Source organism: Martes martes, assembly GCF_963455335.1.
Source record: "Martes martes genome assembly, chromosome: 7".
NCBI classification, from domain to species: domain Eukaryota; kingdom Metazoa; phylum Chordata; class Mammalia; order Carnivora; family Mustelidae; genus Martes; species Martes martes.
The window spans coordinates 105,220,626-105,246,687 of NC_137894.1; the positions used below are offsets into that span (position 1 = coordinate 105,220,626).

Below are 26,062 nucleotides of genomic sequence, written 5' to 3' on the forward strand. Positions count from 1 at the left end.
AGCTGCTGGACTCCCAGTGCTCCTCAGCACTCTATGTTTCCCTCTCTCAGAATACAAATCACACTGGGGTGTGATGGTCCTCTGTTCCACTGGAAGGCAGAAACTGTTTTTATTTGTTTGTTTTTTCAGTCCTGGCCTCACCAGTACCTAGGAGAGTGTCTGACCAAAAGAATGTACGTAGAACGTGTTTGTTGAGAGAATGAATGAATTTGAAAATCAGGGTCATGGTGCAGTGGATCTTTAAGACCCTTGGAGCTTTTATAGTTGAATGAGTCTGAGGTCAGGTTGGGGAAGGGGGGATTGATGCTAAAATCTTTAGGGAAACAAGACTGGAGGCACTTCCTCTAAGTCCTCTCTGACACCTGGACTTACTGCGCTATGAGGATTTAGAGCCCTCACTCCTAATAGGCTTTGGCTCTGTTTTAAGACTTCAGTAAAAGCTCCTGTACCTGACTACTGAAAATTGTTTTTTGTAAATCAGAAAGGTTTGCAAATCACTTTTGAGTAGGGTAAGAATGCCAGCCACTAGAGGCAGGGGAAGATCCAAGGACCTTTCATCCTCTCCATCCTGATGCCTTGTGAACACTGAAAAGAGATAGATGTGCAAAGGCTTCCCTTTTGCCACCACAGATGGGGTGGTACAGGGTGGGCTGGGGACACTCCTGCTACCACTCTGGTCCATCACCTGGCTACAAGAGACCCCTTTAAGTTTGAGAGGATATACTGAGTATGGTTTAACACCCTGCTTTGGGTCACAGTAGGACAATTTTCAAGTTGACAAAGAGCAAAGCTTAGTGAATTCTGAACTTCTCTATTCTAATCAAATAAATCCTCTAAGTTTAAAAAAATAAAACTATATAGAGAACTTAAACAAAGTTAAAAGACAAAAATGACCCTGCTGAGGTTGAAGGAAGAGTATTCTTTTTCTTCTTCTTCTTTTTTTTTTTTGTTTCCTCTCACTGCCCATGTCCGCCTAAAGACCCTGAAGTGTACCCCGGCCCCCATTCACTGTACAGACTTGGAGCTGGGATGAGGAATGTGCCATGCCCTGTCCCTGGTGGTCCAGCTGGTCTGGGGAGGACAGGCATGGTGCTTTCTCTGTGATGCCTCTGGAGTCCCAGAAATCCATGTGGTAAGCTAAGTAGAAGCAGAGTAGCACCTGCCTCTCTGCTCTGAATGATGGAGCCCTATGAGGCTTTTCCTGTTCCAGTGTGTCATCCTTATCTCTCCCCTCAAATGAAGAAAGAAACACTTTACGAGACAAATCTGATAGGACTTCCAGCGAAATCCCAGTTCTCAACATTTGTACCACGGGCACAGGACTGAAAAAAATTGTATGTTAATTCAATCCAGTTAAACTAAGCCTTAAAGGGACCCTACAGTAAAATATTTTGAATACAGATTCACATTCCTTTAATATTTAGATCTCCATATCCTGCACTTTCCCAAGGCAGGGAACACTAGTTCCCTTACCTGTCCCAGAAGATGGGGGCGTGACGGATCCCGGGCTGTCATCTTCGGGCTCTGAGACGGTGACTGTGGGGACTGTGTCAGGACTTGGTTTCAGACAGACATCTTGCTTCTCGGGGGTCTTCTCTTGGACCGCGGTTTCAACAGAAGGCTCGATTTCAGTCAGTGTGATTTTGACAGGGGCAGTGATCAGAGGAGCACTGTGCTGTTCTTCAGAGAGATCATCTATGTATGGTGCAAATGTTGACTCTTCAAATAAATGGTCCTTGAGAATTTTTCCCTCCACAGGAAGTGGTTTCTCAGGTTCACGGGTCTCTTCAGATTTTGTTGAGATATCAATGTCCTTATTCTTAAAGTCCGAGCCTTTCTCTTCCAACGTGGGGTGACATTGCTCCCGATGTTTCACCTCCTCTGGCCTGGTTATGTCAATGTATTTATAGGCTTCTGCTTTCATCTGGTCCAGGGGGTCTGCTAAGATCTTGTTCACTTCGGTGGACTCTGCAGGAGTCATCTCAATTCCAGAATCAGAACTAAATAAGCCACGAGGCTCCGTCCCAGGCACGTCTGGTAAGGAGGGCCCAGGGGTACTCAACTCCTCAGGGCTCTCAGAAGTGGTGACTTGGCCATTTTCCTTCTGAAGAATTCCTGTGAAATATGTAGAATCCTCCTGAGGTGGGTAACAGATGTTGGAAATCAGAGATGTGTAACACGATCCTTCCCCATCTTTTGATGCTGCTGAAAAGGTGTGCTCCATGGCACTGGAGACATCTGCCGCACCTAGGAATCAAGACAGCAGCAGACAATGAGTGGGCGTCTGTCTTCGGTTAGCTTTCCTGTCTAACCACCCCCTCCCCCCACCCCGCGTCCTGTGGAGACATTGTATCCTTCCCCCTGAAGCCCTTGGAGTTCCCTTGGCGCACACTCAGGTTCATTTTCCTTGTCTCTCTCCCAGCCCACGGAACTGGTGTTTTCCTGGGGGCAGAGCACACAGGTCCACACGAGCTGCCACACCCAGAACAGTTGGGGACGTCTCAGGGGAGGGGAGGGCTGATGTTTCAAAATCTACTATCTCAGTATACAGTGACATGGTCCTTCTTGGTATTACTCAGTAGAAGCCTTCTTTGTATCTCAAGTATTAATGACTCTTTAAATACAGCTGGAAATGTAGGCTAATTCAGGTTTGTAGATGCAACAATGGGATGGCCGAGTGGGGAGAGGGGCTCATCTTGGAGTCTCAGAGAGCAGGGAAAGGCCTCAAGAGACCCTCTGGCCTGGCCCTTTCAGTCAGGGATACCTGGTTCACCCAGATGGGTGCTGTCCCTTCTCTTTTTAAAGGTCCTCAAAAAAAGGGACTCCTAGTTTTCCCATGGCCTCATCCCAAAGTGGTATCACCTTAATAAGCACTTCCTTATTTCTTCAGTTTTCTCCTCATTTTGTTTCCCTCCTCATTCACCCACCTATTACCCATTTTCTACCATCCAGTAATATTCAAAATGACCCACTGGGAATTTCTTGGTTGCACTGGTGGTGCTAAGGGCAAAACAAGTTTCTAAAGTTTGAGTCTATGCAATGTTTTCACCTGGCCTTTATTCTATTCATAAAACAGCCAAAAAATTCACTAATAACAAGCAGAAGAGGGGACCCCTCTATAATTTTTCCTTGTTATAAAATGCTGCCAAAGGAGAAGAAATCTAACATTTATTGAGGCCTTATCTTGTGTTAAGCAGTGGAATTTTACCTAATTCTCACAACTCTTTTATAAAGTAAGTCTCGCACTCTCAAAACATTGCACACACACACAAACACACACAAAGCCCTTAGGACACACGCAAAAAATATTCTAAGGCATCAATCCAGAAATGTTAAAAAAAAGTACTAGCAGTAACATAATAATATTAATAGCTAATATCTGTGTGTTTGCCATGCATCAGAGACAGTTCCAAGCTTTTAATTAATATTTACTCATTTAATCATCAAAGCAATCAGAGAAGATGGATATTATTATTAGCCACATTTTACAGACAAGGAAATCCCAGCCAGGATTCAAACCCAAGAAGTCTCAAAGTCAGGAAACATTCTCTAGCACCCTCTGCACCTCCCTAAATCAGTTTGGGAAGGTTTTTTTTTAAGTAATTTTAAATCAGTTTTATTACAAATAAACTCGAATTTTGTGTTCTCTCCTCTTGGTGGCTCAAGTCACTTGTCTTCTATGGGGAATCACGTCTAGCCCCTCCCACCCTGGCATCTGCTGTTTTCCTTCCCTGGAGCTCTCTTCTCCCCGATACCCACCTACCTCCCCCCTTCACCACCAAGTCTGCTCGAATGTCACCTTCTTAAGGAAGATGACCCCAACCATTCTTTCTCCAATTGCAACCAGCCCTCCCCTCCCTACTCCTTGGCAATCCTGTGTACTCCTGTTCTTCTCTCTACCTTTTCTTTTTCCCACAACACTTATCTCCTTCTAAAATAACACTTAATTAACCTATTTATTTATTATCTATTTCTTGATTGCTGAGGTATGTTCTATGAGGGCAGGAATATGAACATTTTGTTCACTAAGGCAGCCCAAAACCTAGAACGGGGCCTGGCACACAGTAAGTGTTCAAATACTTGCCAAATGAAAGAAGGTATTTTGAAGTTTAGAACAAAACACAGATAACAGGATTGTGAGAAGACATGTTGGAATTACTTTAAAGCTTCTTTCTGACAGGGGCTCTGTCCACATGTAGATCTCACTGGAGGCAGGGGAATCAATCCTGAGGTATTTCTCTACACACATCTGGATGTGGGGATTCTCTAGCACAATTCTCTGGACACACTTCCATGTGTTAGTAAGCAAGTATTCCCCAGAAAGTGAGGAGGGTCTTGCCCAAGGCTATAAAGAGCCTGGGAGGCGTGGGGGATAGGGAAGAGGATCTCTCCGGGAGAATACACAGAAGGTGGTTTCCAGGCCTGTGACACAGTCATTATCATTCAGCACCCACTTGGTGCTTCCACTGCAGGGACAACCTCAGGGCTCTGGGCCCATACTGCCTCTTCCTGGCTCGTCACCCAGTGTCCTGCCTTCAGTTTTCATACTGCACACACTGTCCACTACTCAGCCACTGGCCCCAGGGCTCTGCCCTGCCTCCCCAGAAAATCCTTCAGTTCTGCACCCAGGCATTTGAGATGATGAGAAGGCCACACAGCCTCACTCACAGGCCTGTCTCTGCTGCTCCTCTCACTGACCTTCCACTCCGGGCACACCAAGCCCTTCCCAATCTCCCATGCACTCCGCTGGCTTTTCTAGACCTGCCTTCCACTTGCCAATTTAAACTCTGAGCTCTGGTTAGGTTTAAAAAATCCATCACATCAGGAAACGCTTTATCCTTCCAATCTTTACAACCAAATCTCTGCCTTTTAACTTCAAACCTTTACAGATAAGTAGCCTTTAAATGCTTCTTCCTCCATGATGAATTTGCTGACCATACCTGTCTGGACCTGACCCCTTCCTTTTTGTCCTCCCTGCTCTTTCCTGTCGCAGCTAATTTATTCTGCTCAGGTGATGTGGCCATGTTATCTCCTACTAACCCATCACCTTTTGGAGTTTGGGCTCATGTCTAACACACTATATTGCACACAATAGGCACCTGATACAAAATGAATAGAGGAATGAATGGACCCATCCGTCAAGGAGCAGACTTACTCTATGCGGCTACTGAAAACAAATTAGCACTAACTGATGCAAGTTACAAAGCGGGTGTTTCTAATCTATGATGTAAAAGGACAGTCTAGATTTAGAGTTATTCAACAAGGGAGTGGGGCTGCATCTCAGGAAGGAGAGTGTTTTGATCCCTTCGGCGCTCAGAGAGGGGCCCAGCGTCTGTCTAGGCAGGAACAAGCATTTGCTGGGAGATTGGCTGAGATAACTGCAGAAGTCCTTTTCAAATTGCTGGGATTTTGACATTGATTGGCTGCTGCCACAGTCAGACAAAACCTCCTTTACTTCTCCCTTACCAGTAAAAGAGAATCAATATAATTTTCCCTGAGGTGATGCCGCAAAGAATAGAGGCTTCCCAGATGTGTAGAGATAACTAAAGGAATAAAATCTAGAGCCCATTTACATTATTTGTGAGTCTATAAATAGAATCAACAGTTAGGAAGAACTCTCACTCCCGAAATTTTTATCCTATCAGTGCTGATCTTGCTCAAAGAGCCCAGCACAAAATTGGAAGGGCCATTTTGCCATACTCTGCAAATACCACCAACTACAGGAAGAAGAACAAAGTCATGGGATGTCTGGGTGGCTCAGATGGTTATGTGTCTGACTTCTGATTTTGGCCCAGGTCATATCTCAGGGTCATGAGATCGAGCCCCATGACGAGCTCCGTGCACCCAGTGTGGAGTCTGTTTCAGTTTCTCTCTCCCTCTGCCCTCCTCTGCCCACCCCTCATGCTTGCTCTCTAAATAAATAAATAAAATCTTAAAATGAAGAAGGAGAAAAAGAAAGAGAAGAAGGAGGAAAAGAAGAAGAATAAAGTAATTTGTATAAACCACACATTTTGGATGGGACTATGTCAGGGCTCTTGTAAAAGCAACAAATAATGTCCCATTTTCTTAAACTGAGCTAAATACCCTGAAAGTTTCTCTAGGTTATAACTGACTGAAATGTGTATACATTATATAGTGCCTATCAGATAGAATTCATAAAAACAGAAAGTCCTTCTATACAGTAAATTATGTGAGAGCAGAGTCCTGTGGGACTGTTAGAACAGAGAAGCCGAGCTGAGCCTCAGGGCTCAGGAAAGCCAATTAATTCTTGTCAGGGCTTCCTGCAGAGTTGGCAGATATAAGAACTGAGGCAGGGAGCAAAAGCCATTTGCCCCAGGTTGGAACCAATATTGTTATATTGTTAAATACAAATCCACCAAATAAAAGTGCTTTCTTTGTCTGGGCTAGAAATGACTACTTTCTTTATATAACCAAAAATTCCTTTGGAACATCTGACTTCCTCATTCTCTCTAGCTGTTTCCTTGGTCATCTACAAGTCTGATTTACACGGAGAGTCAGTGTGTGGACCCACAGATGCTACCTAGGGAGGCAGACGGACTGCAGGGCACAGCAAATGCAGTTACCTAGATGCATTTAAAATGGGATTGAACTTTAAATTTTTAATTTGCAAGTAACTTTTCAGGAATGTACTTACAATAAAAAACTGAAGGATTCCCGCACCTCTAATTCTAGCTGAAAGCTAAGTGGAAGAAGAATGAAAACAAGCTAAAACTGCTGTCTTTGGAGAACATGTGTGGATAAAATCAGTCTCTAGCATCCACCCATGTCCAAGGTCAGAAGTACTAATCATGAGCTGGACAAATTCAATAATTTCATAAAGGGGTGGGTGTTTTATTTTATTTTATATCTTTAATTCTCTGGCAGTATTGAGGAATGAGATGGTAAAGGACTTGCAGAAGGTGGTCTTACATTTCCCAAGGAAAGTTTCAAGTCTCAAATCCTTTAGTTCTTAAATTCTGACCCATCCTCACAGAATTGAGCTCCTTGGATTGGTGACTAGAGCTTGGTTTTATATTCTGCTCTACCATTGTCAGTTGGGAGACTGTGGAAGCCTGTCTGTGCATCAGTTTACTCATTTTGAAAATGGGGGCAAGAGTGGTTCTTCTATTGGGCTGTTACAAGGATTAAATGACATAATGCTTACTCAGCTTTTCACCTGGCACATAGTATGCCCTCAATAAAGGAGAGCTATAGATTTTATTATTACTTCCATTTTTCAAAGAGGATACCAACCATTTGTAACACATTCTTACCCATCTATTAGTTTAGGACTTTATCCATAAGGAGGTGTGATCGGGGTCTTTTGGGCCACAAGTTACACCTAGCCAGACCACACACCGGTTACTCTCTTGGGTCTGCCTTGATGCTAGATCCCCAGAGAGCAAGGCCATGGCTGTCTGTGTAGCCTCATGAGCAGGTGGTTGTTCCTGGAGTACTATCTAGTGGTGCAACAGACATAGATCCCCACATGGACATGGTGATGACTGACCTGAACCTGAAAAGTTGAAATTTACCAAGACAACAGACAGAAAAGGAACAGACATATTCAGCATCCATGGATGAGCTTTTCCTTGCAGATAGAGCCCATTCTGACTCCTCAGGGAGACAAGAAGGGGTCTAGGGTATAAGATGATATTTTACATCTCAATAAAGCTCTTCATACTGCTTTGAAATGGAAACAGAAAATGCCAGAAAGAAAGACTGATTATACCAAAAGGTTTCTCTGCACAGAGGTACATATGCTCCATTAGAGAAATCTGGTTTACCCTTCCCCCAGGATTATAAACAAAACAAAACAGAAAACATCAATTATTGTTTGAATAGAGCCAATAAGTACAGATATAGGGAACATTAGTCCAATTAAATTGAGAAATATATTTTTAAAAGGGGGGGGTGACAAAAAAAGAAAGGCTGGAATGTCAGTGGGGGTGGGGAGCGAAATACGCATTAAAATTCAAGAATTAGAGGCCAGAAGCAGTGACCCGGAATGAATCTGCATTCATTTTCCCCACAATCGTTTACCCGTAGGCTGCCCATGTGATGGATGGCTGTAGCCTACACAGAGTTTAGGCTTTGAGGCTTTTTCCCTGAAACTCCCACTCATCTTTCTGAGTGCTGAGATATCAGCAGGCGCACAGTATGGCGGTTGTGACACACTTAACAACAGAGCCATTTATGAGGGATGAATATACCAGGGTCTCTCTGTCACCCAGAAAACATTCTCCTTCTGAAATTAAGTGGTCTGTGATTTAACATGAAAAATGGGTGTTGAAAAATCCAGGTATATCCATTCTTTAAAATGTTATCTATGTGATTAGTTAATAATGTTGAAAGGAAGAAAGAAAGAAAGAAAAATGAGCCTGCGTTCTCCAGCAAAAGACTCGAAGCCAAAGCTGATGGCAAGTTTGGGGGATTAAGAAGATAAGTAACTACTCTTTCTTTCCCCAATTTCCTGCCTTATTTAAAGCTTGCCTGTCAGGATAATAGATTTAGCTGTTGAGATTGCAAAATTAATGTTTAATAAAGAAATGATTCAGCAAGTTTTTGGGTCTTTTGTGGGTGTGTTTTCCCCCCACATGAAAAGCCAGGACTTGCACTGTCTTTACTTTAGCGGAAAATTCTGTTAGAGGAAAGAATTTTTACTTTAACATAAAATTCTATTAGAGGAAAAAACCTGGCCTGGCAGACAAACCACTGTCTAAGTTTCTCTGACAGTTCTCAGCAGTGCCTTGGAAAGCATAAAGCTGCAGAGCACCAAGATGGAATGCGAGTGGGAATTCTGATGAGCTTGGAAGTATGGGATATAGTTTGCCTGCTGTCCAAAGGTGAAAATGTGATTCTATGACCTTCTTTGGGGGATAATCATATAATCATTTATGGGAGGAAAGGGGAGGTAAATATTTGGAATTTACTTAGATCTTAAGAAAAAATCCTTCAAGTCCTATATAGACTTCCCATTGCCTTTTTAAACAGCTTTATTGATTATGTGAATTATATTCACAAACCATAAAATTCCCTCGTAAAGTGTAGAGTCCGGTAGTTTTTGTATATTCAGAGTTATACAACCATCATTGCTATCTAAGGTACCCCCCTAATTCAGATGCATTCTACCCTGAGGCTTTCAATACAGAGAAAGCTCTCAGTTACCCCAGTTACCCCAGCCATCCAAAGAATTACCTTTGGGACATAAACAAGAGCCATCCCATCCTATTTATCATTTGTTGATAGAACATTGCTCTCTGATTTCCAAAGAGGAAAATAACTGGTTTTGGTCACATGACTTCAATGCTATGTATACATGAAGAGTAGGAAAAAAAGGTATACTATAAATTTGTTTGTATGTTATTGGTCCGTTTGCTCCCTCTCCCCACATAGAATTGTCTAGCTAATCCCCATAGCTCCTTTTACACTATCTTTCTCCCTTACTTCCCATTCCATGGCTACCTTCTCAGTGGGACTCTAACCACCTTCCCCTTGAATGACTGATAGGTTCCAAGCGTTTGGCTTCCAGCTTCACTGCTTCTGTGTGCCACTCTGCACACGGCTACCTTATTCCTCTCCCTAAAACACTACTTTCACATGTCACTTCTCTACTCCAAAGTCTCTGGTGGCTGTCTCTACCCATGCTTTTGCTTAGAACTCAGGATCCTCTTCAGTGAGGTCCCAGTCTGCCTTTATGGTTTTACATCTGAGCCTGATCAGGAAACACATTTGATCAAGCCCACAAATATGAGGTTTTCAACTTCTATAACCCTTACTCAAGCCCTTCCCTTCAACTTAAGGGGTCGTTTACTCCTCCCCAAATCCAAATAAAGTAATGGAAGATGTCTCATCTCCTCTAGGAAGTCTCCCCTTACCTCTCCACTTCTCAGTGCTTTCTCGCTCATCCCCACTCCAAGGGCCATGACCATTTCTTTCGGGCTCATTGGCTTTTCTGCCTTTGCTGTCAGCTCTTTTTCTGCATACTTGTGGACACCTGTGTCTTATACTTCTTCACATCCCTGAGTTGCTAGCACTGTGCTTTACACATAGTACACACTCAGTAATTACTGACTGGATGACTACCTCCATATTACCATCTGACTGAGTCACATTCAAGAGCATTTAGAATGAGCTTTTAATGTATTTAATCCAATTTAAAAAATTTACTGAACACTTAACCATTGCAAAGCACCGGAATGAAGGATATTCCTATGCTTATGTAGGCTTAGTAACCTGCTGTATCACAAACATTCACCATGAAGCCATTGTTTGTAAATAGGAATTCAGGTCCCCCTGGCTGCTTATGGCAATGAGGTTAGAGGGGATCATAACTAGAGCAGGAAGGTCTCATATGGAGCCCGGCCATTTAATATATTCTGATTCATCTTTCTGGTCAGTCATGGTGTTATCTGAAAAAAAATAAAAAGAAGGAACAAAATGGTTTTTTGAGGGGCGCCTGGGAGGCTCAGTTAAGTGACTGACTCTTGATTTCAGCTCAGGTCATGATCTCAGGGTCATGAGATCAAGCAACCTCCCACCCCCAACCTTTGGGCTCCATGCTCAGCAGGGATTCTGCTTAAGATTCTCTCTCTCCTTCTCCCTCTGACCCCTCAACCTTGTGAGTACTCTCTCTAAAAAATAAAAAGCGGCGGGGGGATGGGGGGCAGTGGTGGTGGTAGTTCCTTTGAGGTCATCTAATCCCAGAATCTCATCCACGAGATTAAGATCGACTATTTCCCAACTTTAGTTTGAATATTTGCATTGATGGTATCTCACTGCTTGCTTTGCAAACCTAGTTATTAGTAAGTGTTATAGTCAAGATCCTATGCCCTGGGGTGAAATTCAGGACTTTGAATACTAACTCCAACATTTCCTGGCTGTGTGAACACGGGCAGATTTCCTAATGTCTTTGTGCTTCAGTTTCGTCTATTAACAATAATTACCACCTCCTAGGATTTTTACAAAGACTAAATGAGATATTGGAATCAAAGCACTAAGCATCATGCTGATATATATGAAGGACTCATTATTGTTTTTAAAATTTAACTTAAATATACCTCCCTATTGCTTTCAGCCTTTAGTCCCAGGTTTGTCTTCATATTCTATTAGTGGAAACAGACACCTCAAATAATTAGTAAGCAATATGGCATATAAAGAGCTAATCCCCCTAAAATATAGTGAGTTCCTAGAAACCAAGAAGAAAAAGCCACCAATCCATTTACTTAATAATAGATAAAGGACAAAAATAAATACTTAGCATGGAAAAGTCAATATAAATAACCTCAGAATATAAAAATGCAAGTTAAAACAACCCTTAAAATAACATTTCTGCGTTTTCAGACTGGGTAAAATTCAAAAAATGTTTGGCTATACACTCATTGGTGAGACGGCGGGGGAAAAAGGCATTCTCGTACCAAAACACAGGCTTGTAGGATTGGTATATTATATACCCCTAGGGAGGGTAACTTGGCAGTGTCTCTCCACATTATAAACTCATTTTCTTTTTGAACAGCACTCTTACAGAAATTATTCTATAGACATACTTGCACATGTTTAAAAGTGAATGTGAACAAAGCCATTCATCACAGCATAGTTCGAAATAACAAAAAGTGGAGTCAACTCAAATATCCAGGATCAGGGCCTGGTCAAACAAATTATGTACTTCTTCACACAGAATACTGTATGGTTGTCCAAAGGCATGAAGATAACATCCATGTACTGATATAGAAAGATTTCTAGGTAAATATTGTTAAGTGAGAAGATGCACAAAATAGGTTATAGATATAAACACAGATATACAGAATGCCAACTTTCTTGTAAGCAAAGGGGAAAATAAGAATATATATTTGTCATTTGTTTGTATCTGCATAAAGAAACACTGGAAAAAAAACTTGAGAAATTATTTATTAACCATGGGGTTGCAACAGGATAGAGAATAATACAAATAGAAGGGAGACTTTTCATTGTGTCCTTCTCTTTAAAAACAATTTTCCTTTTTCCAAAAGAATGTATACTATTTAAGATATTAATTTCATTTTGAAAAAAAGAAAAAGAAAACAATGCAGGATGAGACACTAATGTAATCATGTGGCACAAGCTCTGATGGGAAGCCCCAACCCAGCTTCCTTGTTGCACATGACAGACAAAGATGTGAAGACAGGGAGGTCCTCTCTTCGGTTCTGATGGCTCAGGCTAAAACCTCATTTTCTCCTTTACATGTTGTGTTCTCTTCGCACTGCATTCTGAGGAGACACAGACTACAACTTGTGCTCACTGCTTCCCTGGTGCTAGGCACACTTGCCAGCAAATAGATGTTGTTTTGTAAATACTTATGGAATGAACAAAGTGTTTCCAAGCTCATCATACTGGTTTCCACTGGGGGATGGATACACTGTAGTTTGTCCCCTTCCCTCTAAAATCTGAGCTGGACCTGACTACAAGCCGATGAGTAGAGTGAGACAGTGAGACAATTTCCCCTACCAATTTTGATTCCCTGGACTTAAATTTCCTATTTTTATTCACTTTTTAATTTCACTTAATTTAATTTTAATTCCAGTATACTTAACATACAGTGTTATATTAGTTTCCGGCTTATAACATAGTGATTCAACACTTCTATACATCAGCCAGTGCTCATCAGGACAAGTGTGCTCCATAATCCCCATCTCCGTACCCACCTCCCCTCTGGTCATCATCAGTTTGTTCTCTAGAGTTAAGAATTTGTTTCTTGGTTCACAAATTTTTACACCTACCACCCTGCACTCTTAGCTCATATTGCTTTTGCAGCTAACCAAAACATGTGGATAATATAAGGGTTTTTTTTCCCTCTGAATGACTGCATAATTTCAAAATGTAGTTTTAACCATAGTACTGGGTGTACTTCATAACCTTGAAAGACATCAAAGACAGAGGCAAAGAATATTCATGATAATGAATGACCTATGATAATGATGCCTATGACCTGCATCTATCACTTTGAACACACTGAAGAAGACCCTGGAAATGGGATTTACCTCAGTTTGGAATAATCCCCCAAATCAAGCTAATGCTGACGCTGGACTTAGGATCTTCTCATTAGAATGTGTCTTATAAAGGGAAATGTATGGCCACAAAGCCTGGGGCCATCCTTGTAGGGCTATCCCCAGTCCACACTGTCTTGACAAAAAAAAAAAAGATATTCTTCTTCGGGTGGACACAGATCTACACCACAGGCTTGCAACCTCTGCAAAAGGTCTTGGGTTTTGTGCCAGTGCTGGACATTGAACATAGGTCACAAAGATCCCTGGGATCTAAAACAATGTCATGGAAAGCTGTGAGAGGTATGTAAGGAAGGACATACAAGGATGTCAACTGAGGGAAACTAGTGTTAGAAAGATGACATGGTGTGTCACGTGTCTTGACGTGGTATGAAGTATGCTACAACATGTCGTGGTGTGGTGTGGTGTGTGGTGTGGTGCCATGTGCTGTGCCATGGTGGCATGATACAACATGGCATATGGTGTGCTAGGCTTCTGGGTATGGCATTTTGGGACAGAAAAATCACAGGCATCAAGAGGACTTGGAATTCCATCTCTATCAACTTACAGACCTTTACCGGCATTCAACTCTCAGGAAAAGAGGAAGTTAAGCACAATAACTAACATTTAAGTTACATGCTTACTATGCTCCAAACAAGTTAATTGAGCAGATTGTCTCATTTTAAGCTTTAACAGTTTATGAGACTTTTTTTTTTTTTAAACCACACTCAGGCTATTGATGGAGATACTGAAGCTTTGAGGGGTCAAGGAATTTGCTCTGAGGAACACAACTAGAAACGACAGGACCAGAACCCGGATTTAGAGCTAATCGGACTGCAAAGCAGATGCCATTAGCACTATTCTCAGAATTGCCTGGAGGATTAAAGGAGACTAAACAGTTTGTGGCTGCCTTCTTAAGCAAAGCTAGATGGATCTAATTTGGAGTCACATCACAGCTAATAATGCAGCCAAGTAGAAAGAAATGGTCTCTGCACAGTCTCTGCACAAGGCAGACTCAATGGCTGATCAATGTTCATTCCTTACATAAATCGTTGTGACTGTGGCAAGAAACTGTGTGTTCTAGTACTTGGGATTTAACTGAGAGAATATCAAAGTGGATATTAAAAATTCTTAGGCTGACTGCCTTTTTGAGGTATGTGGGTAGAAGAGAAGGCTTTTATTTTGAAATGTTATTACCATTAGCTACCATTTTGCCTTGATACAGCATTTCTTCTTCCTCAGGTTTTCAAAATCTAACTCCTATGTTTCGCAACTCATACAATATTTGAAATTTAATTCGGGGTTTTGAGCATTCCTAATTTCAAACATTATCTCATATTGGAACATATAAAACAGAAAATGTGAATGACATGTTGGGACAAATTAGCTTAAAATTGGAATTTGGGACACATCAGTTGGTAGATCCTTTGACTTTCACACACACACATACATGGAGTCAAGATCAAAATATATGTAGAGAATTTATTCTACTAGGTGTATAGAAAATAGCCACAGATGTAGCCATACTAACCAACGAAAGTGACAAAAAGATCCTTTATCAAGGATCTGTCCTTTATCAACAGATGATCCATTTTGCTCCTCTGAGCTCTCTGATCTGTGGGCTGAGGTAAACTGTGTCCTTCAAACAAGACCATAACTCAGCCATTGATGTGCCTGAGTTTGGGAGCATTGATCCAAGTGGCTCTCAGTGCTAAGTCAGGAAACTATAGCAAGATTTCTTTTCTTCCCACTTTCTTTCCCCAGGAAGAAAAAGGACAGTAAACAACAAGCAATAAATTCAAAACATACATAATTTCTGAAATTCATATAAAATTTCAATCATCTGTACATTCCAAGGGGGTAACTAAAATATTGGGTTTTTCTAGTGTGATCTACCTAAGTGATCAATAAAAATACATTGTGGGGGTTTTCTTTAATTTTTTTTTTTTTAAGTAGACTCCATGCTGGGCTTGAACTCATGACCCTGAGAGCAAGACCTGAGCTGAGATCAAGAGTCAGATGCTTAACTGACTGAGCCATCCAGGTACCATTTTATTGTGTTTTTAGGAATTTGGGTTTTTTTTTTAAGATTTTATTTATTTATTTGACAGACAGACATCACAAGTAGGCAGAGAAGCAGGCAGAGAGAAGCAGGGAGCTGAGCAGAGAGTCCGATGCAGGGCTCAGTCCCAGGACCCTGGGATCATGACCTGAGCCGAAGGCAGAGGCTTTAACCCACTGAGCCACCCAGATGCCCCATTTTTAGGAATTTGGAGAAGGGTTGCTATTGAGAGAATAGAGACTTGCTTGGGGGATTTGAAAATAGGTATCATTTTAGAGAGGCAAAGAGAAGCAACCGGAAGTTATTTTAGGGGAAAAAATAATAACAAAGTCAAGGGCAAAACAGTGAGTAGGAAAGAATCTCAATTCTAACAGGAGAGTTTGGGAACCAGAGCAAACTCCAGTCAGAAGGAGTGGCTGGGATTATGGAGCCAGCATGAGGGCTTTATAAAGGTGGGGGGATCCAGTGATTGTTTTAGAGCAATTAGTCCAAAAATACCTTCCACAATGGTAACACATAGGTTTGGGGGACATGTCAAATAAATTTGTGATTTTTTTAAATTATAAAAGTAATAATACATGATCAATATACATTTTTTTTTAAATACAGACATACACGAGTTAAAAAGTTACAGTTCCTATCCCTACTTCTGGGTCTCTCTGAGACAGAGAAAGAGACCTACTTTATATTTGAAAAATCAGTATTCCACAGAATGAATGTTCTAAAATTCATTTAAGCATTCTCCTTCTGTTGGACATTTATGATGTCACCATTCTTTTGCTGTTCTAATTATGGCAATGAACATCTTTTGATAGGACCACTGAGGCTCAAGAATGTAAATAGTTTTATCTGTCTTTCTACTTTACTACACAGCTATTTGAAAATGGCCTAGTAAAACATTCTTCTATGTGTCAAAATGGAAGAATTAGAAGAAAACAAAGCAAAGAAGGAGCAGGAGTCAACAGTCCAGAGGCTAAGAAAAAGAGTGATTCCACCAGATGCTATGAAAAACAGGAACCATACACCAGGATTTGCATAGAAGTACAGCCTGGAATTCCAGACCTCAAACCCAATAGCTCTGAGAGACTGGAGAAGGTGGGTTCAAAAGAAAGACTTTAACACAGAAGTTCCTGATAGGGAAGCATCAAGGAGTTGAAGAGATTGAAGCTCCGCCTTGAAGGATGTGGAGAATTCATACAGGCTAAAGTATTTCTTTCTTTTTTTTTTTTAAGATTTTATTTATTTATTTGACAGAGAGAGAAAGCACGAGAAGGGGAGGGTCAGAAGGAGAAACAGACTACCCACTGAGCAGAGAGCTTGATGTGGGACGATCCCAGGACTCCAGGATCATGACCTGAGCCAAAGGCAGTCGCCCAACCAACTGAGCCACCCAGGCACCCCTGGTAAAGTTTTTCTAAGAATGGAAGTGTTGGCACTTTGATGTTCAGTCAAACACATTCACAGTGTTATGTTAATTTCTAGATATTCCATCTGAAGTTTGGACACCATCTCACAGTCATCTTTTTTGAATGGTCTGAAACAAATCTGTTGTGTTTGAGGTGAAAAAGATGATTCCTTAAACAAGCTAGTATGTGAACAGTTAAAACTGTCTGAGTAAAGCCACAAATAAATAAGAGCTTACAGGGGCTACTGCATTTCTTTGTTCTGTAAGATCCATAAAATGAGAGCAGAAGCCTCCATCAAATGTGTCCTGGAAGAAGAACCAGCAACCAATTACTCTGTCACTAATTCAATATAAGCATTAAATTTTCATAGTTTTTAAAAACTCTTTAAGACAATCTGCAGGACATCATCTCTGGCATCTGGTGTTTGGAACCCTCTAATCATGACTCCTACGAACTGTACTTTGTTCCAGTTAAGGACTGAATGAACAGATTGGGCCACAAACAAAAGTCAATTCTATTTAAGTGTGTGTTTTTAAAAAATTGGTTAACAATTAGCTGGAACTTAAATCTGTCCCTCAACACAAAGTAGTTTTTCAAAATAAATGCTTCTTGAAGAGAGCAATTGGAAAGAAAAGAGAGAATCAAGTTTCCTCTTTCTTAAAGTGTGTAGAAACAGGCCAGAGTCGATGTATGGTCTCTGTTTTGTTATCTTTGTTCCAAACTCATGTAAATTATTCATATATAATTATATTATATATAATATAATTTTGTTATCCTTGTTCCAAACTCATGTATATTATTCATATATAATTATATTATAGTTGATCCTTGAACAAAGTGGGGGTTGGGGCACCAACTCCCTGCACAGTCAAAAATCCACATATAACTTTTGAGTCCCCCAAAACTTAATTACTAGTAGCCCACTGTTGACTAGAAGCCTCACCAGTAACATAAACAATTAACACATATTTTGCATGTTCTATGGGTTATATTCTGCATTCTTATGACTAAGTAAGTATAGAAAAGAAAATAGTAAATTATTTTAAGAAAATCATAACAGAAAATACATTTATAGTACTGTACTATATTTATCCAAAAATTCTCATATCAGTGGACCCTTCTGGTTCAAAGCTAGGTTGTTCAACGGTCAACTGTATTTTTTATTTACCTGGACATTTGTAAGGCAGGTGCTCTTATATTTTGAAAAGAAACCACAGGTTAAAACAGCTATACAATTGCCTGTTAGCTGTTGCTAATTTGTCAGAAGATCTCAGAGAGAACCTTGAAAATGGTACTCATTAAGGGAATTCTGGTTTTTTCCTAAGTTTTTTTTTTTTTTTTTTTAATTTATTTGAGAGAGGGAGTGAGTGTGCTCGAGCACAACCTGGGGGGCGGGGCAGGGAGAGGAATAAGCAGACTCTGTGCTGAGCTCAGAGGCCGGGGAAGCTGATTCTCTGGACACTGAGATTATGACCTGAACTGAAATCAAGAGTCTATCCCTTAACTGAGCCCCTCAGGCACCCCTAAAAGAATGTTCTAACACTTCAGATTTCTTCCATGAATAGCAAAATTAACAGTTTCAGTATTATTTCTTAAAATATGTTTATATCCTATACATGAATCTTTTCTTCTTGACTGAAAAAAATGAAGGAAAATTTACCATTTGTTGACTACTTGCTATGTGCCTGCCAGTCACTCTGCTAATGCTTAGAGTTTCCAGCATATCAATCAATAAGTATTCTAAAGTCAAACATAATAATGATATAACAAACCTAATTTTTCCTTAAAAACCATAAACAAACAAAAACACAACTATGTAGGTATGGCAGGGACTGCTAATTGTCCCCCCCCCCAATGTCTATTCTGTCCCTCTCTCCTTTAGCAATAGACAACCTCCACCCCCCATGACTTTACCATATGGTCACCCAGTTAAATACTACACTCCCCAATCTCCCTCTAGGTATGGCCATGTGACAAGGATGTAAATGAAAGCCATGTGTGTTGCTTCTGGATCCCGTCTTTAAAGAAGAAGCTGGTTACCCTCCATCCTCTCTTTGCCCTTTCCATGGGCTAGCCCACCAACAGTGTCCCACTGAGCCAGCTTTAGCAATGCAGATGGAGGCGACATATGAGGGGGTAATGGACAGCAAAACAGCAGGAATCAAGTCCTGGATCACCTCCTGGGACAGACCCTCACCCACTTCTGGACTGTTACATAAGAGAGAAATAAAATTCTATCTAGCTCGTCTGAGCCACTCTATTTTTGTATCTCTTTGTTATAGCAGCTTAGGTTGTTCTCTAATTAATACAGCAGATAAATCAAGTAACTTACAGTTATAAGTGCTTTGAAGAAAACAAACAAAAAATAAAAGGCTGAGCAGTCATCTTGGTTTGGTTAGGACCAAGGAGTTTTCCAGGACATAGGACTTTCAGTGCTAAAAGTGGGAGTGTCTTGGACAAATGGAAATAAGAGGATGATCCTGTAAATAGGTGAAGAATCTGACCCTGGGTAGTTGCATTCTAAAGCAATTTTTAAAAAAGATTTTATTTATTTATTTGAGAGGGAAAGAGAGAGCAAGCATGCATACATTAAGCATGAGCAGGGGACAGGGGAGAGGGCAAGGGAGAAGCAGATTCCCCGTGGAGCTGGGAGCCCCATGTAGGACTTGATTCCAGGACCCTGGGATCATGACCTGAGCCAAAGACAGATGCTTAACCAACTAAGCCACCCAGGTGGCCTAGAGCAATTGCTTTTTTTTTCTTTTTTAAAGCAATTGCTTTTAATCACAATGTCACACTGCTTGATTTTTTTAATGTGTTCATTATTGTTACAGCCTGAATGTAACTCTCCCAAATTTGCATGTTGAAACCCTTCCCTCCAAGGTGATGGGAACTTTGGGGTGGTAGTTAGACTTAGACGAGATCTTGAGGGCAGAGCTCTCATGACTGAGATTAGTACCCATCAGTTGTGAGAGTGCTTGCTGCTGTCTGCTCTCCACCCTGGGAGGACAGAGCGAGAGGTGTGCAACCCAGGAGAGGACCCTCACCACAACTGGACCACGCTGCACCCTACCTCAGACTTCCAGCCTCCATAAACTGTGAGAAATAAATTTTTGTTGTTTATAAGCTTCCCATTGCAGGGTATTTTGTTATAGCAGCCTGTGCTAATGAAGACAATTACTAAAGAGAACGAAAATTCTCTCTAGGGTATTTGGTAAACGGTAAGTGAAAACAGTAATAGCCAGAAAGTCCTTTACATGAAGTCATCACATTATGCACTGCAATCTCGCCATTAAGGTTTTTCAAAACACTATTAACATATGTACTTTAAGAGCGATGTTTGCTTTGTTTTGAGAGAGAGAGAGAGAGCTGTGGGTGGCAGGATAGGGACAAAGGGAGAGGGAGAGAGAGACTCCATGGCCAGTGTGTAGCCCAAGTGAGGCTCAATCTCACTACCCTGAGATCATTCATTACCTGAGCTGAAATCAAGAGATGCTTAACGGACTGAACCACCCAGGTGCCTCTAAGTAAGACATTTTTTTTTAATTTGGCACCTGAATAAAGTCAGTATTAATTGTTATGACAAGCATTTCTTAGGCTCTATATTATAAACACGAATATGAAGATTCACTATTAAACCTCATTAGAAATGAAATACATTTTTTGTGAACACTTTGCCCAGCAATGAGTTGTTTTGCCTCTAAAATCCCAGAATAGCTGACAAGAACTGTGTTGGGAAGACTGAAGGAGCAGGCCTGCTCCTTGCAGAACCCATCCCATGGGGCAAGAACCTGAGAAACCAGAACGCACAAATGCAGTCTCAAAAGATCAGCCACGCAGATCTTGCTTTGTACTAAGAGTAAACTTAAAACAGAAATAAGAGAAAAAGAGTTATTTCTCTTTGCTTTTATCACATAATAGTCTTACGTCATCTCTGTAAACACCATACACCTAGGCACCTCTTGGCTGGTTCAGGGGGAAAAAAATCCACCTTGATTTATCATGTGGTTACTGGCAGCCCATCTGCAGAAGACACTGCATCCACAAGCACTTTTTTTTTTTTTTAAAGATTTATTTATTTATTTATTTGACAGACAGATCACAAGTAGGCAGAGAGGCAGGCAGAGAGAGAAGGGAGGAAGCAGGAAGCAGGCTCCCCGCTGCACAAGCACTTCTTTTTTAAAGATTTTCTTTATTTATTCGACAGAGAGATCGCAAGTAGGCAGAGAGGCAAGCAGAGAGAGAGGGGGAAGCAGGATCCCCTCTGAGCAGAGAGCCTGATGGGGGTCTCGATCCCAGGACTCTGAGATCATGACCTGAGCGGAAGGCAGAGGCTTTAACCCACTGAGCCACCCAGGTGCCCCCACAAGCACTTCTCACAATACCAAGGGCTGAAGTGGTATGCTGCTGCCCTTCAGGAATTTATGGTACATCAGCTGCCGCAGAGATGAAAGGTAATGGACAGAAGATACAGGAAGGGGGCGTCTGGGTGGCTCAGTTGTTAAGCATCTGCCTTTGGCTTAGGTTATGATCCCAGGTCCTGGGAGGAACCCAGCATGGGCTTCCCCGCTGAGTGGGAAGCCTGCTTCTCCCTCTCCCACTCCTCCTGTCCGTGTTCCTTCTCTTGCTGTGTCTCTGTCAAATAAATAAATAAAATCTTAAAAAAAAAAAAAAAGAATTGTGCAATGACATGAGCTCTTCTTCTATCAAAGTCACTGATCATCAGCAGGCTCTGTATTTTGAGTTATTTCTCTAAAAGCTGTGATGGGGGCGCCTGGGTGGCTCAGTGGGTTAAAAGCCTCTGCCTCCGGCTCGGGTCGTGATCCCAGGTCCTGGGATCGAGCCCCGCATCGGGCTCTCTGCTCAGCAGGGAGCCTAATTAAAAAAAAAAAAAACTCTTATTAAAAGCTGTGATGGACTCATGATGACCCTTTTACATTTTCATTCCCCAACTGACATTTTGGCCAAATATTTGCAGAATGGCAGAGTAGGAGCAGAGAGCCACCTGTATGGAACCCATCAAAGTCAGAGGCCTCTGTAAGGATCTTCAGTGAGCTTCTCACCAAACAGGCTAAGAATAACCAAGAGTTGCTGGTAGATCCATTGGTCTGAACTATGTACACACAAGGGGTTCATGCTTTGCTTTCTAAGGTGCCAAGTTGGCTCCTTAGCTTTTACAAAATTAAAATCCAAATGCATCTGTGAATACCAGGGAGGTGTGTGAATCATAAGCATGAATAAAATGTCATGCCTAAATTAAGTCTTATCATCAAATAGTATTTATTAAACGCCCACATACTGCATAGGCATGGCAGTGTTCGAGGTGCATTAGCAAAAGAATGCTGTATCTTCAGCCATGAAAATACTTCATAATACAATGCCCAACTGCTGCTGGAGGCCATAAAGATTTTTTCACTGTCACTATTCTCACCATAAATTTCAAATAAACAGAGGAATGGGGTAACTTCTCCCATATGGTAGAATCATCACTGGAGTGCTTCATATTCGTTTATCTTATCAGTAAATAAAAGGCTTATATGCAAGTCCAATTATGCTTCCTGTGGGTATGACAAGACACTCTCAGAAGAATTACTCATGTATGGATTCACTTCATTTTGCACTGTGCTTTTTTAAAATTATGAGACCACAAAAAAACGCAGTGAGAAGGAACGACTACATTAAAATTGCCGAAGAACCATTTTATTTTAGACTCGAGTATACTATTCATTATTTATTGTTATTGCCTTTTATAATCACATCTGAGAATACATAGACTAAAATATTTCATAAAAGCTCAACAAATAGAACAACTGAAGACAACAGCACTGAAATTACTTTTTCTATCTGAAGGCCTAGGACACATATAATTACTAGGAAAATAAACTTTTAGTCAGTCAACTGATGTTTCATCTACAGAACATTAAAAAAACTGCTTTTATATCATGTAATTGGTTTTTAAAAAACTAAACTGTATTAATCAACCTGTTGTTTCCACATTTTGAGAATGATCCTGGGATAGTCTTACTTTTGAATGAGTTATGCTATCCCTCAGGGATTTTTTTTTTAATAACTCCTTAGTACTTTCATTTACAAATGCACTCACTATAAGTCAATTCCATTGTTCAACTTATCAACAATTACGTTTAACTGTCTTCAAGGTGCTCAGCACTCTACTTGGAAATTAAGATGCCGAAGAAGCAAAAGAAGGTCAAAATAACAGCTTTTCCAAATTAAGTTCCATGACAGCCTAATTCCTTCCTCTCTTTCCATGCGATCTAAGAAAAAAAAAAGGTGCAATAAAAAGAAATCTTCGCTTCTAGCTGATTCTTCTGCTAACATGATGCTAAATCAGGCAACTCTGACTAGGCATCTTTTAGGTTCTTGTTAAGCTCAAGGAAGCTCCTAGGCTGTGAAAAACACTCACCCCCTAAGATGAATGAGACTGAGACACAGCTCTTGTCCTTCATTATTTAATATCTCAGGTTCTCAAAAACGTAGGCAACCCACTAATAAAATCCTTATTGGTCAATAAGGAGCTCTTTTGCCATTTTAGTTATGATGAAATTTAAAGCTTAGAAAAAAATTAAAAGATTTGTTATTTAATGAAATCCTATGGTCATGTCTGTGGTTCCCTGTGATTGAACTTCAGGTAAATGGTCCAGCTCTTTGGTACAACAGTCACCATACTCCTTTGGATGAGGATCAAGTTATGCCCAATTTATACTGCATTCTGTCTCTAATGAATACTGACTGTTACAGAAAAATTCCAGAGCAATGAATTTCACATGGCTTGCTATAAATTAGTATAATAGTAAATTTGTTAGTTAAAGGATCTAATTCCTTACCTTAAGGTAGATCATAAATTAGGCCTTAACCACATTATCCTTTTCTGAAGTATTTGAAGTGGTTCCTCAGGTAAGAAGAGACCCAAAGACAGTTAAGTTCAAATCTGTGAGTTATATTTCAAAGGGTATTCTATCTCATTAGCTATAGAACTATTGGAACTATTACCATGCCTAGTCATGTTAGAAAAAATATCCTCACCATTTATTTCTTGTTGCAGTAAAAAGAATACCATATTAAGCCTAATTAAGAAAAAACTAAAGGTACTATTAAGTCATGTAATTTACTGCTGTGGTTCCAAGAAAAAAATGAGGTAGTATTCTATCTCTATTATGTACATTCTGATGCCAAAAGCTTTATTTCTGAAAAATTTATTTTCTGAAAAATTTTATTTCTGAAAAATAAACCAGCACGGCAAAGGCAACTCACTTTAAACAAATAACAATATTTATTTACAGAGGATAAATATTCTCATTTTTGATTAAACCTTTAAATACCTCACAAAAGCTAAAATTTCCATAATCAAGTATCAAAAATAGTTGTTCTATCACATGAAGAGTCTCCTGAAAACACAGCTGTGTCCTCACCTGAGCTACCAATTCATCCCTCTCTGTCTAAGATTCAGTGGGGACCAGGGTACAACACAGGCTCCCAGAAGTAGGTGGGAGCGTTGTCATTCCTCAGGTGTGCAGGGGATGATATAGCTTGGCTTTTCATTTACTGTCTTTCTTCTCCTTTCTACCTTGCTTTCTGACAATCTCATTAATTATCATACACAAGAGAAGATGAAAGAAAAGGACAAGACAGGAAAAGAAAGGAATATTCAGCTCATCCTCTGATACTTCATTTTTGGCATATTCAGGAAGGGATAGCATAATAGGATGATGGGATATAGTGACTGAAAGAAGGATTTTAGATTATCTGAAGCGGTTTTTTAAAAAGTTTTTAAAAAGATTTTACTTATTTGGGCACCTGGGTGGCTCAGTTAGTTAAGCAATTGCCTTCGGCTCAGGTCATGATCCTGGAGTCCTGGGATCGAGTCCCAAATCAGGCTCCCAGATCCAAGAGGAGTCTGCTTCTCATTCTGACCTTCTCCCCTCTCATGCTCTCTCTCACTGTCTCTCTCTCAAGTAAATAAATAAAATCTTAAAAAAAAAAAAAAGATTTTACTTATTTGTCAGAGAGAGAGAGAGAGCACAAGCAGGGGAAGTGGCAGGCCAAGGGAGAAGCAGGCTCCCCACTGAGCAAGGTGCCCCATGCAGAACTCGATCCCAGGACCCTGGGATCATGACCTGAGTCAAAGACAGCTGTTTAACCGACTGAGCCACCCAGGCACCCCAGACTGTCTGAAGATTTTATCCACCTACACCTTTTTTTCTTTTGTATTAATAATAGGATTACTGTTATTTTTCCATTATTGAAAGATTGGGATAAACATGCATATATGTTTGCTAACTAGAATGTTAGGTTTACAAACCTTGGGCTAGTATCACCACTACAGTAAAAGAATATCTATACTGAACTGCTAGTACCACTTAAAGGAAAACTTTAAATGTCTTAAGTAGCAGAATTAAAACATAATGCAACTGCTGAGTTAATGATAGCATATTTTCTTACTATTCTGTGGCCAAAAAAAATGTGAACTGCTTCCTAAATGGACTTTAAGAATTGCTGAATTTCCCCCCAAAGCATTCTACCTCCCACCAGGTAGAATGTGGAATCAACTCAGAGTACAAAAGTGATGTATAAACTATACAGCGCTATAGAGAATATTGTAATTTGGCTCCGAGGGGCTTGTTTCGTTCTACCTCTGCAATTTGAGCTGTGTCACCTGCTGGGTTAGCTGTGTCGACATGGGCAAAATTGAGAGCTGAAGTAATTAGGCAAATAATTCAGGCCAAAAATATGACAGAAATAAACTATTTGGCACTCTCTCTCTACACCAATAAATTCAGTTCATAATAGTCCAATTCTTTATTTCCCCCCCAAAATCCTCAAATAAAAATATGCGAAGTCAATGAAGTTCAAGTAATTTCCACTCAGAATCTAATATTTACACATGTATTCTTTTAAAAAAAAGATATATATATTTTAAAGATTTTATTTATTTATTTGACAAAGAGAGAGAACACACAAGCAGGGGGAGAGGTAGGCTGAGGGAGAGGGAGAAACAGAGTCCACACTAAACAGGGAGCCCGATGTGGGGCTCGATCCCAGGACACTGGGATTGTGACTAGAGCCAAAGGCAGACACTTAACCAATTGAGCCATCCAGGCATCCTATTTGTTTATTTTGAGAGAGAGTACACGAGTGGTGGTAGGAGGGGAGCAGAGGAGGAGGAAGAGAGAATCTCAAGCAGACTCCGCCCTGAGCATGGAGTTGGACCAGAAACTCCATCTCACAACCCTGAGATCACGACCTCTGTGATAACTAAGAGTCAGACATCTAACTGACTGCACCACCCAGGTGCCCTTACATATGTGTTCTTAATGTTCCCTTCTGAACAAACCATGAGCTATGTGGATAAATCTGGTCACAATATTTTTCTACCACCAAAGCTGAGCTTTGAGGAGTGGTATGGTAAAAATCAGTCAACAGCCAACTCACAAAATTTCCAAAAATGTCTCCAAAGGGAGATGGCATGAGTGGAAGTCACTCTTCTAAAAATTTTTCCTAATAATTAAAATATCATCTTTTTCTCATTAATCAAAGAGGCAAAGATGGCCAAGTAA

The 26,062-nt window shown here is 40.6% G+C and overlaps 1 protein-coding gene across 2 annotated transcripts in view; it reads right to left on the minus strand.

Annotated features, from left to right (window-relative positions):
• The window catches only part of RTN1 (reticulon 1), a gene marked incomplete at its 5' end in the record, with an annotated part of 387,521 nt that overhangs the window by 103,460 nt on the left and 257,999 nt on the right, over positions 1-26,062 (minus strand). The window contains one exon of one of the 2 annotated variants that reach the window (XM_080808575.1): positions 1,474-2,247. The exons of the other annotated variant lie outside the window; for it this stretch is intronic. Within the exon in view, the coding sequence (XP_080664701.1) occupies positions 1,474-2,224 (751 nt within the window). The remainder of the gene's footprint in view (positions 1-1,473; positions 2,248-26,062) is intronic. 2 annotated transcript variants of the gene reach the window in all.